Source organism: Rhinolophus hipposideros (genome assembly GCF_964194185.1).
Source record: "Rhinolophus hipposideros genome assembly, chromosome: 11".
Classification (NCBI taxonomy): domain Eukaryota; kingdom Metazoa; phylum Chordata; class Mammalia; order Chiroptera; family Rhinolophidae; genus Rhinolophus; species Rhinolophus hipposideros.
In genome coordinates this window covers 50,570,622-50,587,377 of record NC_138057.1, presented here as the reverse complement: position 1 = coordinate 50,587,377, position 16,756 = coordinate 50,570,622, and the positions used below count along the sequence as shown (strand labels likewise).

At 49.9% G+C, this 16,756-nt stretch overlaps 1 protein-coding gene across 2 annotated transcripts; it reads left to right on the top strand.

Annotated features, from left to right (window-relative positions):
• Positions 1 to 5,376: 5,376 nt before the first annotated feature.
• Positions 5,377 to 16,230, top strand: NOL6 (nucleolar protein 6). 2 transcript variants are annotated; one of them, XM_081066887.1, is made up of 26 exons: positions 5,377 to 5,629; positions 6,492 to 6,698; positions 6,782 to 6,898; positions 7,975 to 8,154; positions 8,520 to 8,688; positions 8,929 to 9,063; positions 9,148 to 9,311; positions 9,396 to 9,516; positions 9,738 to 9,796; positions 9,880 to 9,981; positions 10,174 to 10,289; positions 10,413 to 10,590; positions 10,749 to 10,871; positions 11,045 to 11,193; positions 11,345 to 11,420; positions 11,648 to 11,788; positions 11,937 to 12,054; positions 12,136 to 12,290; positions 12,382 to 12,545; positions 12,957 to 13,109; positions 13,357 to 13,454; positions 14,213 to 14,337; positions 14,458 to 14,547; positions 14,935 to 15,129; positions 15,246 to 15,347; positions 15,522 to 16,230. In XM_081066887.1, exons 1-26 carry the CDS (start codon positions 5,576 to 5,578, stop codon positions 15,669 to 15,671), a joined length of 3,441 nt encoding a protein of 1,146 aa, XP_080923013.1. In that variant the 5' UTR covers positions 5,377 to 5,575; the 3' UTR covers positions 15,672 to 16,230. The 2 variants fall into 2 exon arrangements, with proteins under 2 accessions (XP_080923013.1, XP_080923014.1); XM_081066888.1 differs by having other exon boundaries at positions 5,416 to 5,790.
• The last annotated feature ends 526 nt before the right edge of the window (positions 16,231 to 16,756 follow it).

Here is a 16,756-nt window from a genome sequence, read left to right as displayed (position 1 = left end):
TATGCTGTAGAATGTCCCTCAATTAGGATATGTGTTGTTTTTCTCATAATTAAACCAGGATTGTAGGGTTTGGGGGAGAAGATCACAGAGGTAAAAAAAACAAAAACATTTTCATCACATCATATCAAGGGCACATAATGCCAACATGACATCAGTGTTGATATTGACCTCACTCACCTGACTGAGGTAGTGTATCAGGTTTCTCCATTGTAAAGTTACTCTTTTTACCTTCTTGCGATACTGTACACTTTTGAAGGAAGTCTCTATGCACAATCCACACTGAAGGAGCCCTTTCAATTTTTTGTTCTTTTTTTCTCAGAAGTGAGGTCTCAGTATTTTGATGAATCATTCCCTAGCGCCCAACTCTATTCAATAGGCCTTGAGGCCAAACTCCACTGGAATTAGAGCTCACTTCAGAGAAGAGGGACTGTTTTAGTAGTGCAGCCTCACCTCCCAAAATGATGGTCTGTGACTGATTCTGACTTCCTCTCCTCCACCACTCAATTTAGGGACAAGAAGATTGCTGACCTGGAAACGTGGGAGATGATGTTGACACCTTTAATAACAAGACTGTAAATAGACAAATAGGCAGAAAGTTCATCTTCAAAGCATTTCACCCACATAAACGCATCACAGCCCCACCCTGACCCAGAAGTTGGTAGATCCTTAGCCTAACCCACTGGAACATAGACCTGGCACCCAGATCAGAAGCTGTGCCCTGGGCTCAAATCAACTCACAAACTCATACTAAATATCCACAGTGGCCATGGCCCTAAGCTGGGTGACTAATAAACATACACCTGTCTAGGAGGCTCACAGCCTAGTGTGTTACTAATGCATTGTGTACTTAAGGTCGTACATTCTTAGGTCAGAGGAACTAGAATTCCACAGAACTTGTCTCATGCCTTTTTATCCTAGCAGGTAAGACAGTGTGTATTAGTAGATTGCAACTGTGTCTTATTCATCCCTGGATCCTGAGCAAACAGCACACTGTCTGACATAAAGTAGACACTAAGTCATTGTTCTCATAGGCTTGCAACTAAGGGCAGGAAGACAATCATTAACAAAACAAAACAAAGCAAAAATCCCAAATTGGGGCAGCTGGTTGGCTCAGGTAGTTCGAGCACAGTGCTCATAACACCCAGGTCACCGATTTGATTCCCAGATGGGCCAGTGAGCTGCGAACTCCACAAACAGATTGAAAACAACAACTTGACTTGGAGCTGATGGGTCCTGGAAAAACACACTGTTCCCCAATATTCCCCAAGAAAAAAAATTTTAAAAATCCCAAACTGAACCCCACCTTCCGCCTCCATATCTTATAGGATCTCTCAGACACATAGTAGGTGTTCAAGATTATAAATTCCACAAGGATGACACATTTCATTCATAACCCTATACAACCTACTACAATGTTTGGCAAACAGTGGGTACTCAAAACATATTTGTCAAAAGAATGAATGGCAGAAACAGCTTCCTAGAGCTTTCTCACATTGTTTGATAATGACAAGTAGAGATTGACTTTGCTGATTGGTGCCCTCTGGTGGTAAAGAAAACAGGATGTTTACTCTAAGTATGGCATCACCTGATACTCTACAACCAGGGCTCTTCTGAAGAATCTATTACCTTTCTTGCAAAGGGAAAAAATAATGGAAATCTTAGTAAGATAAATGAGAACAAATGGTATTTGCTTTAGAAAGATTCTGACATTATAGAATGACTCTGTATAGGGGGCCAACATTTTTTTCATTCGCATATGTTAACTAACACATGTAAGTCTTGAATAGTGTGCTTAAGGAACACTAATCTTCCTTTAATAGCAACAGCTAACATTTGCTTGTATCAATATGTGACAGGCTCTTTATATGCAGTATCCCACTTAATTCTCTCAAAAATCTATAACATGGCTATTTACTGAGTATAATAAAGCTTAGAAAAGTTAAGAAAGTCACCCAATGTCACTCAGTGAGTAAATGGCAGAACCTGAGGTTGAACCTTGGTCATCCCACTTTAGTGTGACTGCTCTTAACTGCCAAGCTGTAATGTTCCTCATCTAATGTGCCCACAGCAATCTGTGCATATCATAACACCCCAGTGCTGTACTACAATTTGTTTACATCTTTCTCCGAGCATCCAAGGTGCTCTTAAGAAAGAGACATTCATTCACTCAACAAATATTTATTGAGTGCCTGCTATATGACAGACCCTGTGCCAAACGCCAAGGATACAATAGTGAATGAAACAGAAATGACTGGGGCCTTACCTCATAGAGCGTACATTCTAGTGGCTGAGACAAAAATAGACAAAAGCAAGTAATCAATAGACAAATAATATTGAAAGTTTCGGTGAATACTATTGAAGGTGATTAAAGGAGGGCCTAAGACTGAAAATGTTGGGATGGATACAATTTCAGATGGAAGCAGGGCAGGGGCAGAATAAATCTCTATGAGGTTACATTGAAATTAGTAGAGGGACCAGCTTGTGAAATGTGAGGGTAAGAGCATTATTCTAGGTCTCTGGCTTGTGATCATGTCTTATTTATCTCTTTATCCTGACACTGAACACAGGGCTTGACATTAAGTGTCATCCAATGTGGAATGAATGGTTGAATAATCTCTCAGCTCTTTGTTCTTCCTCTGGCTTCAATGGTGTTGTTTCCTCCTCTCAGTCAATTCAAACTCAAATCATGTTTCAAGATTTAGCACAAGCCCCATCTCCTCCAGGAAATCTTCCTTAACAATCAAAACACTCTTCAGCCAGGAAGACGGAAGTCCTGCCATTTGTGACAACATGGATGAACATTAAGAGCATTAGACTAAGTGAAGTAAGTCAGATAAAGACAAATACAAATACTGTATCATCTCACTTATATGTGGAATCTCAAAATGCCAAACTCATAGAAACTGAAAGTAGACTGGTGGTTGCCAGGAGCTGGGGAGTGGGGGTAGAGGAGAAATGAGGTGATATTGGTTAAAAGGTACAAACCTCCGGTTATAAGAGGAATAATTTTTGAAGATCTAATGTACATCATGGTGACTATAGTTAAAAATACTGTATTGTATACTTGAAAGTTGGTAAAAGAGTAGATTTTAAATGTTCTCACCACCACCACAACAACAAATGGTTATGCGAGGTGAAGGATGTGTTGAATATATTAGCGAACCTTATTGTAGCAATCATTTTGTAATATACATGTGTAACAAATCATCACATTGTACACCTTACAGTTAAACAATGCTATATGTCAATTATATCTCAATAAAGCTGGGGGAAATACACATTCTAAGTAAAGAGGGTAGGATGAAAGTTCAGAGGACCAGGACAAGAAAGGAAGATAGAGTAGGGAAACTCCAAATAGTTCAGTATGCTGGGCATAAAATTTGACGGAGGCAATGGTAAAAGACAAGGCTGGAAGGTTAACAGCAGTCACATTAATTCATTCAGTAAACATTTATTGAGTATTTATGGTGTGCTAGGTAGTGGGCATGTAGAACTGGTCCTTGTTTTCATGGATTCCAAGTCAAGGGCAAAGAGATAAACATTGATAAACAATCAAATGTTTTTTTTTTAAAGTACTAAAAAGGAAATAAATGGGGTGATAAGGGAAGAAATATTTCAGATTGGGTTGTCAGTGAAGGCCTAACTAAAGAGGTGATATTTATTCTGAGAGCTGAAAGATGAAAAGGGGAAAATAACAAGAAAAAGCATTCCAGGCACAGCAAACAGTTTAGCTCAAATTTCTATGATGAGGAAGACCTTGATACAACCAAGGAATTGAAAGAAGGAGCTAAGTGAGCAAGGGTGGAGTTACCAAGATAAAGGATGGGATAGTGAGTGAGGGACCATACTGATGATAGCCTTGTAGAAATTTGTATTTCATTCTAAAAACAGTTGTGAGTGTTGACCTTAAAAATAAAGCAGTTATTTTACCAGCAAAAAATGGTTTATTTGGGAATAGCAAAGAATTCGGGACAAGCAAGCTATAGCAAAAGCCATAGGCAAGTCCAACAAGCAAAAGAGAGGAGCACAATTTTATGGAGAAAAAGGAGGAAGTTGAGAGGGATTGTTCTGAATGAAAGTCCATTGGAAAAAAGCAAGAATTCAGGGAGAAGACCGTTTCTTACTGGCTGAGTTGCTGGGGTAGTTGATTTCTTGTAGGAGATGCACTACAATTTTCTTGTTGGGGCCTAAAGTCGATTCTTTCCTTTTGAGAATTCTTCTGTTAGGGTCTGTAATTGACAATTCTTCCTGTAGTTGACATTGAGTGGTAATTGTGTGAGAGTTTCCCCTTCTAGCCTCCTGAATCCATTTTAGTGAGGTTTCCCTTTATTAATTTTCACAGGAGCCACTAGTGAGTTTTTAAAAGGAGAGTAGCATGATAGGATTTTAGTTCCAGAAAACTCATTCTGGCAACCATGTGGAAATTGAATGAAGGACAAATCCACTCTTGAGAAAGTTCCTCTAAAAGCTATTGCATAAACTAATCTATAGTGGTTACTGTTGGGAGGTAATGAATAGAAGGCAGCATGAGGGGAGATTCTTTTCTGGGATCTGATTACATGGGTATGTTTGGTTTGTGAATATTCAAGTTGTACCCTTATGTGAATTTTTCTGTATGTATATTGTACTTCAATAAAAAAATTCAAAGAAAAAGCTATTAAACTGTCCTATATGCTTCAAAAATATTGTCATAAAAGACCAAAAAAGGGAGGGCTCAGAAAGAGATTGAGAGAAAATAAACATGACTAAATTGATGATGATCTTGCATCAGGAAATAAAATATTACTATGTAAAGGATATTATTAGTGAGATAACGGCAAAATTTGATTATGGACTTTGTATAATAGTATTGAATCAAGGTTAAGTTTCCTGAATTTTATAATTGGACTATAATTATATGGGCGTTCATTATATTTAGTGTTACAACGTTTCAGTAGATTTGGAAATTTTAATAATAAACCAGAGAAAAACCATTATAATAACCTAGAGACAAGGTAATGTGACTTGGACTAAACTTGGCAACAAAGACAGAGAAGGGTGAATAAATTCAAGACATTTTGGAGGAAAAACTGACAAGATGGGTAATTGCTAAAACGTGGTAGATGAAGAAAAGACGACTGGCGTAAATAAACAACCCTTTCCCAGAGGGCCCAAATTGGCTCCGCCCTTCCCCTTTTGACCCATGTGAAGGAAGCGACACAAAGGAAGCGACCGCCAAGCGACCGGAAAGCTTCTGGTCTGATGTCGCAAAGAGACCGTAAATCGAACCCTGTTTAGCCCCTCCCTCATAATGGGCGGTCCTGGATAGTGACAGAAACCAATGGCGAGCAACTCCTCGGTCACTCACCCAATGGCTCCGGAGCTGGGCGGAGTCCTGCAGCACGAGGCCTGATTGAAGTACCTCACCAGTTTTCTGGGGCTGTCCTAGCGAGATATCTTGGGATTCCCCAGCCAGTCTGTCGGGGTGTGCGGCAGAAGTGCTGAAGGGGTTCAGCTTCTGTGGCGAGGTCGCGGCAGAAAGAAGTGCCGCCGGCTTTAAACCCCAAGTGCAGGAGCGAGACGTGGACCCGGAGGGATGGGACCGGCGCCTGCGGGAACGCAGCTTCGTGGAGCTGCTGGGGAACCCGAGGTGGGTGAGCCATCTGGGAAGAAGGGATGCTCAACGTGCTGGAGGTTGGCAGAGCCTGACCGCTCGCCAGCAAGGAGCTCGAGGGCGATTCCCTGTGGAGGAACTCCATTCGCCTGATGCTTCCAGCCTGGGGCACATGGTGGCGCTCCTGGAGTGCTCCAGTAAGGCTCTCCCTGGTGTGGGTCTAGGGACGGGGCCGGGGTCCAGGGCTGGAAGGAAGAAGGAAGGTTTGGGATCCTGCAGACCAGGGTTTGAAGCCTTCTCACATTATAAGCATATGAACTGTGAAACCTCGACCTCATGAGACCTTCAAGTGTCCGTTTTCTTCTAGGATTATTGTGAGGATTGGGTGACTTGGTATATTCTCCAGAGCCAGTAGGTTCTTGTTCTTTCCATCACTAATTGAGTACAAATGTATACAGTCTATATCAGGGCTTGCTAGGGGAAGTGGAATCTGGCAGGATTTGAACAGAGCAAGAGTGGAGATGGCATTTGCAAAATCCCAGGACTAAGCCAGCGGAAGAGGAAGCGCCCTGATGCATGGTACCTGGAAATAGAAGGAGCTCAGGCATTGCTTAGGGCAGGACCCAGTCGGCTACTACCCCTACCAGTTGCAAGCAGAGCTCCATGCTTGTGCTGTCAGGTAGACAGAGAGCCCTCCACTCAAGGAGTTTTCAGCCTAGAGCTCAGTAATGTTCTTCTAAGTAATGATTATTCTGAGTTTTAACAATCTCACTCCCATTCAAAAGAGAGACCAAGAACAGATGAAGCTTTTACCGACATCCTATTATGGTGACACTTCAGGTAGTGGACTCTAGACATCTGTGACCTCACACTGTCTTTTCCCTCTCACTGGCCACAGGTGATGGAACCATCTCTGGAAGGCACAGGCAAGGAGGGGAAGAAGAAATCCTCAAAGAAGCATACAGTGGCTGGGTCTCCAATGGAGGGCCTTCTGCAGCCAGTGAAGCTCAGCCGGGCAGAACTATACAAGGATCCTACCAGTGAGGAGCTGAATCACCTTCGGGAGACCGAAAGCCTATTCCATTCTAGCTTGCTTCGTTTACAGGTACTGTAGGGTAGCTGGGCTTTAGGTTAGAGGAGCAGGCCTGAGATCCTGAAGCTGACGGTCTCTCCCCCAATCCTTTACAGGTAGAGGAGCTACTGAAGGAAGTGAAGCTGTCGGAGAAGAAGAAGGAGCGGATTGATGCTTTCCTACGGGAGATCAACAAGCGGATCATGAGGGTGCCCTCAACCCCTGAGGCAGAGGTAAGGCTGGTGGTACGGGGAACTGGAAAGCCCAGAAGAAGTCCTCAGTGGGGGCATCTGAAACAGGGGCCTTGCTATTCTCTGGAGCTCGTTCTCACTGCCAGGAGGCTCAGCTGGGAGTGTTCTCAATCACATGTTCATTCATTCAACAAACAGTTATGTGCCTTGCAGTAGTTGTGTTCTTAGGATATATTAGTGAATAAAGCAGCCTATGTTCTAGTGTTGGGGTTGTAGACAATGATAATAAGCAAGATTATCAACATTATAAGGTAGTAAGCACTATTGAAAAAGGAAAAAAAATAGGACAAAGCAAGAGGATTGTGGGAATATCAGAAGTTGGGGGTGGTTTGCAATTTTAAATAGGGTGGTTGAGTTAGGCCTTATTGAAGTGACATTTTTGTGAAGATTTGAAGGAAGTGAATCAGCCACATAGATATCTAAGGGAAGAATTGCATTCTAGGAAGAGGAGACAGCCAACACAAAGGCTCAAAGGCAGAAGTGGGTCTGGTACGTTCCTTGGAATGAATGAGGGGAAGATAAAAAGAGATGAGCTCAGAAAGGTAATGGAGGAAAGGTCATTTCATTCAGGTGCTTGTGTACCAAAAGAAAGACTTTGGCTATTCTGGGTGAAATGGGGGACTGCTGCACGGTTTGTTTTGTAGAGCAGTGATGTGATGTAATTTCAGTTTTAAGCAGTTCACTCAGACTGTTATGTTGAAGTAGAATGGAGGGGGACAAAGGTATAATGGGGGAAACTAGTTTGGAACCTCTTATGCAGTGATTCACTGAAAAATGGTGGTGTCTCAGGCTAGGGTAGAGAAGTAGAGTAGTCAGAGTCTGGATGCCTTTTAAAAGTGAAATGGGTGTTCTTAACAGATGAGTTAAGGTGATTTAAATGTTTTTGGCTTGAGCTATTGGTTTGGAGTTGCCTTAATGGGGAAGATGTGTTTATAGGAAGATCAGGAGTTTGGTTTTAAATATGTTGATGTATTGAATTTAAGATGTCTACTAGCAATCAAGGGAACGTGTTCAGAAGCCAATCAAATCATTACATGTCCCTGTCTCTGTCCCCACAGCTGATTGACCAGGCATGGCTCCCGGTTGGGGTTCAAGTCCCTCTCCACCAAGTGCCCTATACCGTGAAGGGCTGTTTCCGATTCCTGCCCCCAGCCCAGGTTACTGTTGTGGGCAGCTACCTTCTGGACACCTGCATCCGGCCGGACATCAATGTGGACGTAGCACTGACCATGCCCAGGGTGAGATCCAGAGTTTGGGGAATGAAGAGGCTTGCCACTGTGCCACCGACAAATCCCTGGGTCCTTCTCTCTTTCCCACCTGATACTTGCCAGCAGATTGAAATCTGAATTCTAAATCAAAAGCAGACCACTGCAGTCATCTTTAGAGGGCCACTTACATGTGCCTTTGGGCCAAATGCTGCTCCTTTAGACCTTTGTGAACTGGGTATTGTGTTGCTAGCCCTGCCTCAGATACTCTGGCCAGCAGAGAATTCCTGGGGTTGCTAAGCTATGACTCTCACCTTGGCTTCATTTTGGCCCCCAAGCTCTCCAACAGCAAGTACTTATGCCCCTGGCCATCTTTCTCTTCTCCTGACCCCCTCCAGGAGATCCTACAAGACAAGGATGGGCTGAACCAGCGCTACTTCCGCAAGCGTGCTCTCTACCTTGCGCACTTGGCTCACCACTTGGCCCAAGACCCCCTCTTTGGCAGTGTTCGCTTCTCCTACACCAATGGCTGCCACCTGAAACCCTCACTGCTGCTGCGGCCGCATGGTGGGAGGCACACACCGGGCTAAGGCCACAGTATGGGATGACAAAGCCAGTGGGGAGGCACAGGGCCCTCAAGTCCAAAGTGAGAGGCTTGCGCCTCAAATTTGAGGGGGAAGGTATAGGGAACTCAAATTCTAAGGTGGGAGTGCAAGGGGCCCTCAACTAGCTGGGGCGGGGGGTGGAACAGGGGTCCCTCTGGCTCGAGGAGGCTGTAGGGTCTTAGCACCCCTTGTCCCCCACCAGGAAAGAATGAGCGCCTGGTTACTGTACGTCTGCATCCATGCCCTCCACCTGACTTCTTCCGCCCGTGCCGCCTGCTGCCATCCAAGAACAATGTGCGCTCTGCCTGGTACCGAGGGCAGAGTCCTCCAGGGGATGGTGAGCAGGCATCGGTGTCAAGGTGGAGCTGGAGGCAAGGGTATTGTGAGGACTTTTCTCATGGCTTGTCCTCTCCTCCCACAGGTAGTCCGGAGCCCCCCACCCCTCACTATAACACATGGGTCCTGCAAGACACAGCCCTCGAGTCCCATGTGCAGCTGCTGTCAACTGTGCTAGGCTCAGCCTTGGGGCTGAAGGATGGTGTTGCACTTCTGAAGGTCTGGCTACGACAGCGGGAACTGGATAAGGTGAGTTGGGAGTGACCCAACTTCCCTGCCTCGCTGAGTGGTGGGCTGGCTCCGAGCTTGGGCCTCTGTCTATCTTTCTTTCAGGGCCTGGGAGGATTTAGCGGGTTCCTTGTCTCCATGCTGGTTGCCTTTCTTGTGTCCACACGCAAGATCCACACCACTATGAGCGGCTACCAGGTTCTGAGAAGTGTCCTGCAGTTTCTGGGTGAGATGGCTAGACTTGGAAAGGCCAAGGATTCCACTCATCCTGGGAATCCTCTCATCTTGTCAGGGATTATAAGGTTTCTTGCCATCAGACAGATGAGCAAACTGAGTCCCAGAGGCAGACAATCGCAGCCACCTGGCCAGAGGGAGGGTGTCATTAGGCCTGGGTTCCCAGAGTCAGGGGTACTTTCTGACACACACACGTTCTCTGGTTCACTTCAGCCACAACAGATCTGACAAGCAACGGGATCAGTTTGTGTCTCAGCTCAGATCCCTCCTTGGTGAGTGGGGTAGGGCTGAGTCTGGGCAAGGAGACCTGATGGTAAGGCTCCAGCCCTGACTGGCTTCTCTCTACTCCTCCAAGCCGGCCCTGGCTGACTTCCACCGGGCCTTTCCTGTTGTCTTCCTGGATATCTCAGGCCGTCTCAACCTCTGTGCTGATGTCACTGCCTCCACTTACCACCAGGTACCAATGGTCTTCCATTCCTGGGTTACTAGATGTCCCAGCCTAGGCTTTGTGCCTTCTTTCTGCACCAGAACCTCAGAAACTCCTCTCCAAAGAGCTTAGGTCAGGCATGTCTCCTGGTCTGAGACCTCAGGTCAAGGAGGGGAGAAGTACAGTGGTGGCAGTCTCACGTCTGAATCCCTGTGGCCCCAGGTGCAACACGAGGCACAGCTGTCTATGGCGTTGCTGGACAGCAAAGCTGACGACGGATTCCAGCTGCTGTTGATGACTCCCAAACCCATGATCCGGGCTTTTGACCACGTTCTGCAGTGAGTTTAGGGGGGCAGGGTGTGTCAGCGGGTCCTGTTTCCCTGGGGCTACAGTGATGGGGCGGAGGTCCTCAGCTCAGATTTTCCTGATTCTCCCTCTGTCCTTCTATGCCCCACTCCCAGTGTCTGCCCCCTGAGTCGTCTACAAGCAGCATGTCACCGGTTGAAGCTATGGCCAGAGCTGCAGGACCACGGTGGGGACTATGTGTCAGCTGCTTTGGGCCCACTAACCACCCTTCTGGAACAGGGTCTGGGGTCCCGGCTGCACCTGCTTGCCCACTCTCGGCCCCCAGTCTCAGAGGTGAGGTGGTGTGGATTGGGGAGTTTGTGAGTCTGAGGGGGCTTGGATCCAGGGTCCCAGGAAATACAAAAGACACACCATCCCTCTAGCTAGAAGGTGGGTTTCCAGACTCAGCGGGGGGATTCTTAGGTTGAGCTCAGCCTTTCTGTACCCTCCAGTGGGATATTGGCCAGGATCCACCGAAGCACAGAGACTCGGGGACCCTGACGCTGGGATTGCTCCTTCGGCCTGAGGGACTGACCAGTGTCCTTGAGCTGGGTCCAGAGGCTGACCAGCCCGAGGTGAGGAGCTCTGGGGTCTGAGGGGTGATTTGGCCCTGTCTTGAGGAGCCCAGCATGTGCACTGGAAGGAATGGGGTGGATCGTCCTCATGCCACCTGGATTGAGGCCTGTCAGGGAGATTTCTCAGAGCCCTTCTTTGTTGATCTCTCTCATCACCCTTTTACTCGCGTCAGGCTGCTGACTTCCGCCAGTTCTGGGGATCTCGCTCCGAGCTTCGGCGTTTCCAGGATGGAGCCATTCGGGAAGCTGTGGTCTGGGAGGCAGTCTCAATGTCGCAGAAGCGCCTTATTCCCTACCAGGTGGTCACCCACCTCTTGGCACTGTGAGTGTTAGCATCGGAATGCCAGGAGTCAACCTTGGGCTGGGGAGCCTTTTAGGAGGGTCGGACCCAGGCTTTGGGGTGAGCATCTTACATCCAACAGCAGCTGACTCCTAGCACCCAATACCACACCGTGTCTGTGCCCCTTTTCCAGCCATGCTGACATCCCAGATACCTGCGTCCACTATATGGGGGGCCTCCTGGATGCACTGATCCAAGGCCTCAAAGAGGTAAGGGCCCTGGTTCAGGGCTGTGGTCAAGGCTGGGGATCAGAGTGGTAGCTTATGTGGCTGAATTGGGTGGTGGGTAGAGCCCTTCCGTCAGTCAAGCTGCACTTCTCAGAGTGTCCAGAAGAGGGAGCGCTGGCTCTGCAGCAGCGGCCTGGGCCAGGGCAAAATCCCAGGTGGTGGGGGGGGTCTGTAGGGTCTGGGCCTCCTGACTGTCCTCTCCCTCGCAGAACTCCAGCACGGGTGAGGAGGCCCTGGCAGCTGCGGTGCGTAGCTACGATGACCTCAGCCGCTTGCTGTGGGGGCTAGAAGGTCTCCCGTTGACCGTGTCTGCTGTGCAGGGAGCTCACCCAGTGCTGCGTTACACTGAGGTGAGGTGTAAGAGGCAGGGAGCCCTTTCTGCTTGGTGACCCCCACCTCTGCTCCACTCACCCGGTATTCACCCTTCCAACTCCTGACTCGGGGTGCTGCCTTTCCCTGCAGTCCCAGGTCCCTTCCTCAGCTCTTCTGATTCCGTAGGTGTTCCCACCAACTCCAGTCCGGCCAGCCTACTCCTTCCATGAGCACCTACGAGAGCGGGCCTCGCTGTTGCCCCGGCCCGACAAGCCCTGTCCGGCCTACGTGGAGCCCATGACTGGTGAGGGGGCTCTTCGGAGGGGGTGAGAGGGACTGTTTCCACCCCTGGCTGCGGTGTGAGACCTCTCACTCTTCTCTCCAGTGGTATGTCACCTGGAGGGCAGTGGGCAGTGGCCACAGGATGCTGAAGCCATACGCCGGGTCCGAGCTGCCTTCCAGCTGCGCCTGGCAGAGCTGCTCATGCAACAGCATGGGCTGCAGTGCCGGGCCACGGCCACGCACACCGACGTGATCAAGGTCAGGCTGGCGCAGGGACGGAGTGGGGGGGGGGCGGCTGTGTCAGGGTGCCTTGGGCTGACATGGACACCTATCCCATCTCTTCCCACAGGATGGGTTTGCGTTCCGCATTTGCGTGGCCTACCAGCGGGAGCCCCAGGTCCTGAAGGAGGTGCGGAGCCCTGAGGGGATGATCGCCCTGAGGGACACGCCCGCCTCCCTCCGCCTGGAGAGGGACACGAGGCAGTTGCCCCTGCTCACCAGCGCCTTGCATGGGTATGGCCCCCTGCACAGCCTCTTCTGTCCATAGACCCTTTTCTGCCCCGTTCTTCTCTCCTGGCCACCTGTCTGTCTGGGAGGCCAGATGATGTAATAGTTAAGGATAAGAGTTCTAGCGTCAGGCAAATTCTAGAATTGTGGCCCTGCCGCTTCACTGGCTAAATTCCTCTGGGTAGGATTCCCCACTCTCACCCGCGGGACCTTATTTTTCTCATTTGTAAGATGGAATAATGCTAGGATCAACCTCTTGGGTCATTAGTTAGGAAGACGTGAGGTTACACGTGTAATGCATTAGCACGGAGGCCAGTGTTGGGTAGAGGCTGAATAAACAGCAGAGGTAGGACTGAAACACTGTTCTTGGGCCCTCAGTGCCCAAGTCTCATTGCTGCTACCGTCTTCCCCTCACAGACTCCAACAGCAGCACCCAGCCTTCTCGGGTGTGGCTCGGCTGGCCAAGCGGTGGGTGCGTGCCCAGCTTTTGGGTGACGGGTTCACCGATGAGAGCCTGGACCTGGTGGCTGCTGCCCTTTTCCTACATCCTGAGCCCTTCACGCCTCCCAGGTGATTCCTCTACCTTTTCCCTACCAGTTAAGTTCCTCCTGGGGCTTTTATCTCTCATGCTGCACTTTCTCCAAATGAGAGAGAATGGCTGAAGTAAGTGATTGATAGAGGGTTTCTCGGACACCTCCCCCCACTTCCCCACCCCCACCCCTGCCCAATCTCTGCCAAGGAGTCTTGGCTCCCTAGACTATGCAGGAAGCCTGGGGACGTGTAGCTGGACCCCACTTTGCTTACTCCTTCCCCTCAGCTCCCCCCAGGTGGGCTTCCTTCGGTTCCTTTTCCTGGTATCAACCTTTGATTGGAAGAACAACCCCCTTATTGTGAACCTCAACAGTGAGCTCACTGGTAAGTGGTGGCACTGGGAGCAGACCACTGGAAGAGCTAGCTTTTGTGGATTGCAGAGTAGGACAGGCAGGACTTTTCCGTCAGTCTGCTAGGTTTTCTCTGTGCCTCCCTATCCCAGATATCTGTACCTGAACCTGACTGCCTTGGGGTGGGGAATTAGTAGGAAGAAGAGGCCCAGATCAAGCCTTTGGGGAGCCCTTAGACTGTAGAGATGTTTTTTGCCCACATGGTAACCAGAAATGGAATGGACTGGGGGTAGTAAGCAGGCTACCTGAGGTCTGGGAAGAGGGGTAGAGAGTGGAAAGGGGACTCTGAACACCAGGTGAGAAGTCTTACGGGGAGCAGGAAAGGGTCTAGGTTAGAATAGATGCCCAGACCTTTTAGGGGGTAGAAGTGGTGATTTCTGGTTGTAATAAGAGAAGCTCCTGGTCGTAGCAGAGAAGAAGGTGTCAGCTTTCTAATTCCCCAGGTGTGTGAGAGCTGGGAGTGGGCCAGGGGCAAGCCTTAGCTTGTGTAGGCTCAGAAACCAGATGGGTGCCAGGCAGTGGAAAATTCTGCCTCTGGGCTGAGGCTGGGAGTTTAACGCCCCGCCCAACTGAGGCATATGCGGTGTCCCTTTCATTGCTTTTGTCACATGGGGGAGGGGCGTTGGAAAATCCTGTGATGTGAATTTGCTGAGTGTACAATAGGAGGACCTGGGGCAATAGAGAGTATCTGGGGGAGGGGCAAGCTGAGCCAGGATACTTTCTTGCCCACAGTGGAGGAGCAGGTGGAGATCCGCAGGGGCTTCCTGGCAGCTCGGACACAACTCCCTGTCATGGTCATCATTACCCCCCAGGATCGCAAAAGCTCTATATGGACACAGGATGGACCCTCACCCCAGGTTCAATCCCATCTCTGCCCCCGAATATGTGGTTTTCTCCCTCAAGGAAAAAGCAGGCCCAGCCTGAGCTAAGAGAGACACGTGATGAGGTCTGACCTAAATGTGTCTGTGTACCCCCAGCTCCTCCAGCAGCTCGTGATCCTGGCAGCTGAGGCCTTACCTGTCCTAGAAAAGCAGCTAATGGATCCCCGGGAGCCTGGGGACATCAGGGTAAGCCCCTGACCAAGACTGGCTCCAGGGCTTCTGGGGACTTTGCCTATGAATTATGGAAGTCTGAGCTCCAGGGGCCCTCAAGGATGCCCAGTCCCCTTGTTTGGTGAGCCTGAATCCAGAGAAGGCGTTGAAGCTGCCACGGTTCCTGGCAGTGGCGGAGCCTGCAGGAGAACCAGGGCCCCAGCTTCTAGCCTGTGCTCTTCTGCTGGACCCAAAGTGGCACCAGTTGGGTCTTGGTGTTCCCACTTTCAAATGAACATTCAGGCCCATAATGTGTGGTCACACAAAGAGGGGGTGGGAATCAAGGTGGGCATGTGGAGGGGTTGTTTTGGTCCAGCTTCCAACTCTAAGTGGGCACTGCTGACACTCCCTGTCCTTCCTCAGACAGTGTTCCGGCCCCCTTTGGACATGTACGACGTGCTGATCCGCTTGTCTCCCCGCCACATTCCCCGGCACCGCCAGGCTGTGGACTCTCCGGCCGCCTCCTTCTGCCGCGGCCTGCTCAGTGAGCCGGGGCCCTCGTCCCTGATGCCCGTGCTGGGCTATGACCCTCCTCAGCTCTATGTGGCACAGCTCAGGGTAGGTTCTGAAGGACTGACTGACCCAGCGGAGGGGCCTCCCAGGTGGAGCTGGGCCCATGCAGGTGGCTCTCAGATGCCCACTTGTAATCTTGTCTCTCTCCTGCCCTTTCCCAGGAGGCCTTTGGGGACCTGGCCCTTTTTTTCTATGACCAGCACGGCGGAGAGGTGATTGGTGTCCTCTGGAAGCCCACAAGCTTCCAGCCCCAGCCCTTCAAGGTGTGCTGGCCGGGGACAGCCATGTATTCCTGAGTGTGTACATGTGGTTTCATGTGGACACGCATGTCTGTGTGTGGCCTGCTTTATGAGTGACCCTGTGTCAGGTGTGAGGTGTGTGTGTCTTGGTGTCTCTGGACGTGCCTTCCTGACACTTCATTTCTCTGATTCCCTCAGGCTTCCAGCACAAAGGGGCGCATGATGGTGTCTCAGGGTGGGGAGCTGGCAATGGTGCCCAATGTAGAAGCAATCCTGGAGGACTTTGCCATCCTGGGCGAAGGGCTGGTACAGGCTGTGGAGGCCCGAAGTGAGAGGTGGACTGTGTGATCTCCAGTCCCTGGAGCATACTGCAGCTGGACAGCAGGACTTCAGACCCATGGAGCAAGATGTTAGTGGTGAGCCCACCATCATTGCATGTGGACCTCCATGGAGAGCCTGCTAGCTGAACATTCGGATCTTCCCCAGTCAAAGTCCTGCCTCAGTTTTCTGTCTGATGCTCCAGCACTGGGGCAGGGACCACGATGTCCTACGGAGTCCCCTGGACCTGACCGAACTCCCAGAAGATGACTGGGAGCCAGCTCAGAGAGGGAACTGAATGACCCTAGAAGTTCCATCTACCTGTCAGCCATGGCCTGGGACTTTCTGTTTTCTTCCTTGGCTGCTCCAAGAAGCCAGGAGAGGAGGGCATGTGCCCACAGCTGGGGCTCTGCCCCCTCCCATTGCCAGAATGTGTGCCTGGACCTCAGCATTCCCTTCAGTGCCTTGTCAGCCTTGAAATGCAGCCCAGAGAAGATGCGGCACTTCTGAGGGCCACCAAGTACCAGCATTGACAAGTGGCAAGGGGGCTATGTGTGATGAATAGATCACATTAAAGGGGACAATGCCCTGTGTTGGTTCTGCCGCTTCGTAGGGTGGGGTCATGGAAAACCAGCACAGAGGATAGGAAGGGGCTGGGTGGGTGAAGAGGCGAAGGGGAGATGGCCCCCCAGTCTAGGAGAGCTACAGAAGCACACTGAGTGCTGCCCTGGCCTCGCAGTATCGGAGCCCCTCCAGCTCTGCACCTGCCCAATCATGTCGTAAACTGCCCCCACTGTGCTCCATTCATGTCATGAACTGCCCCTACTGTGCTGCAGTGGCCGTGCAGAGGTGAGCGACCAAGTCCTGCTCCAGGAGCTCCAATGCCCTGAGTGAGGGGGCTGCTGCTTCCGTCCTGCCTGATCCATACCTGCAGCCTCTCCTCCATCTCCCATGATCCTGGCTGTTTTTCCAGACTCAGCTCAAATGGTGCCTCCTCCTGAAACCCTTCCCTCGCACCTAGCCTAAGGGGCTCTTTCCCTCCTCTGAAAAATTAGAGCAGTTACTGTCTTCAGTTCACTGTGCAGTCCTGTACAGCACTATGAACTCTTCTGTTG